A 2751-nucleotide genomic window follows, 5' to 3' on the forward strand; every position below is an offset into this window, starting at 1 on the left:
ACACATGGATGAAATTGACCAAGAAAAAACATCCTTCATTACCGACCGAGGCATATATTGCTATAAGATGATGCCATTCGGTCTGAAAAATGCGGGGGCCACATACCAGAGGCTGGTCAACAGAATGTTCCGAGATCAGATCGGATGAAATGTAGAAGTTTATGTTGATGACATGCTTGTCAAGAGCAACCAAGCTGCCGGCCATATAGCAGATCTGAGAGAAACTTTTGAGACGCTGAGGACTCACAAAATGAAGCTCAATCCGACCAAATGCGCTTTCGGCGTTTCCTCCGAGAAGTTCTTGGGATTTATGGTCTCACAAAGAGGAATCGAGGCGAATCCCGAGAAGGTGAGTACTGTCCTCGGAATGCAATCTCCCCAGACCACCAAGCAATTGTAGTAGCTAACCGGGAGAATAGCAGCCTTAAACCAGTTCATCTCCCGATCCACAAACAAATGTCTCCCATTTTTCAAGATCTTGAGAAAAACCTTTGAATGGAGTAGCAAGTGCGAGGAAGCCTTCGGGAAGCTAAAAGAATATCTGACCAATCCGCCACTCTTGAGCCCCCCCGGCGAAGGGGAATACTATATCTCTACCTAGAAGTATCTCCCTCGGTAGTCAGCTCAGCATTGGTCCGAGAAGACTCAGGTATCCAACAACCAGTTTATTTTACCAGCAAAGCACTCCATGGAGCCAAAGAGAGGTACCCTCGGATCGAAAAGTTGGCCTTCGCCTTAATCATCTCGGCACGAAGACTAAGGCCATATTTTTAAGCGCATGCCATACGGGTATTGACCGAGTATCCGCTGAAGAAGATATTACAAAAACCAGACCTTTCTGGCAGATTGGTGAACTGGTCGGTAGAGCTGGGGCAATTCGACATAGAATTCCATCCTCGAACTTCTATCAAGGGTCAGGTCCTAGCTGACTTCCTCCTGGAATTCAGTAATACACCCGAGAGCGAAGAACTGCCCAAGAAGAAGACTTGGGTAGCATATGTAGACGGTTCCTCAGCTAACCGGAAGAGTGGAGTCGGTGTCACTCTGGCAAGCCCAGATGGAGAAAGTTTTCGGTACACAATCAAGCTAGATTTTGTGACCACCAACAATGAAGCGGAGTATGAGGCCGTGTTGGCCGGGCTTTCCATAGCCTGGGAGATGGGAGCAAAGAACGTAGAAGTCAGAAGCGATTCTCAGGTGGTAGTAAGCCATGTGCAGGGACTTGTAGAGGCCCAAGGAGAAAAAATGATTCAATATCTCGACAAGGTACGTGAATATCAGTCTAACTTTGACAGAACCGTCATGACAAAAGTTCCTCGGGAGGAAAATGTCCAGGCTTATGCTTTCTCCAAAATGGGCTCTGGAACCGGGCCCGTCATCAAAACATCTACACGGGAGGTGGTAATACAGACCGAACCTTCAATCCTCCCGAAGCTTGATATGGTGGAGGTCGAAGAAAGATCAGACGATCCCGAATGGGCCACTGATGTTGTTCGGTACCTCCGCAGTGGATCTTTACCCGAGGACAAGCTGCTGTCTCGTAAGGTGAAAATGCACTCAGCTCGGTACATGCTTATCGGAGGATTACTTTACCAAAGAGGATATACCGAACCACTTCTCAAGTGTCTCACGAACTCTGAGGCAGAATATGTGCTAAAAGAAATACACGAGGGGGTCTGCGGGAACCATTCAGGCTCTTGAATGTTAGTACACAAAGCAATGAGAGCCGGGTACTACTGGCCAACAATGAACAAGGACTCTATCAAGTTGGTTCGATAATGCGACAAGTGTCAGAGGTTCACTCGAGTGATGAAGAAACCCCTTGAAAAACTCAGCCCGATCACCTCGCCCTGGCCATTCGCAAAATAGGGGGTCAACATAGTTGGACCCATGCCACCGGGAAAGGGAAAGCGGAGGTTCCTTCTTGTTGCGGTAGACTACTTCACCAAATGGGCCGAGGCCGAGGCATTTGCCACCATCACCACCGACAACGTGATAAAGTTTCTTTGGAGCTCGGTCATATGTCGATTCGGCATCCCATATGCCTTTGTTACTGACAACGGAAAACAGTTTGACTGCGGACCGTTTCCTAAATGGTGCGCCGAACTTCGGATTCGAAATCATTATTCCACTCCGATTCACCCACCAGCAAATGGGCAAGTGGAAGCCACAAACAAAACACTACTCAAGACATTGAAAAAGAAGCTCGGTAGGAAAAAGGGAGTTTGGGTAGAGTATGTCCCCGAAGTACTTTGGGCTTACCGAACCACAACACGCACTCCCACTGGTGCTACTCCATTCTCTTTAGCTTACGGATCCGAGGCGGTCATCTCGTCTGAAGTTGGATCGCCAAGCTTCCAGGTATCAAACTACAATCCGAGACTCAATGATGAAGGAATCAAGCTCAATCTGGACTTGTTCCAAGAAAGAAGAGATGAAGCACCGGTCACTTGGGCAGCGTACCAGGAACGAGCCACCAGTTACTTCAATAAGAAGGTGAATCCATGGAAGTTCCAACTCGAGGACTGGGTCTTGAGGAAGGTAAGCCCGATTACCAAAGATCCAACTGAAGGAAAACTCAGACCTCAATGGGAGGGGCCCTACAAAGTCATACGATGTCACGACAAATGAGCTTATCACCTAATCGATACGGCCGGCAAGGAACTACCGAGAGCGTGGAACGCCGAGCATCTGAAGAAGTTCTTTATGTGAATCACCTGTAATCAAATATTCTGTCGGTACATTCAATTG

At 47.9% G+C, this 2751-nt stretch overlaps 1 protein-coding gene across 1 annotated transcript; it reads left to right on the forward strand.

The window, feature by feature from the left end:
• The first annotated feature begins 250 nt into the window (after nucleotides 1-250).
• On the forward strand, nucleotides 251-1701 carry LOC133873264 (uncharacterized). The gene is made up of 3 exons (XM_062310990.1): nucleotides 251-349; nucleotides 505-704; nucleotides 846-1701. The coding sequence occupies exons 1-3, from the start codon at nucleotides 251-253 to the stop codon at nucleotides 1699-1701; spliced, it is 1155 nt and encodes a 384-aa protein (XP_062166974.1).
• Nucleotides 1702-2751: the final 1050 nt, after the last annotated feature.

Source organism: Alnus glutinosa, chromosome 7 (genome assembly GCF_958979055.1).
Source record: "Alnus glutinosa chromosome 7, dhAlnGlut1.1, whole genome shotgun sequence".
NCBI lineage: Eukaryota > Viridiplantae > Streptophyta > Magnoliopsida > Fagales > Betulaceae > Alnus > Alnus glutinosa.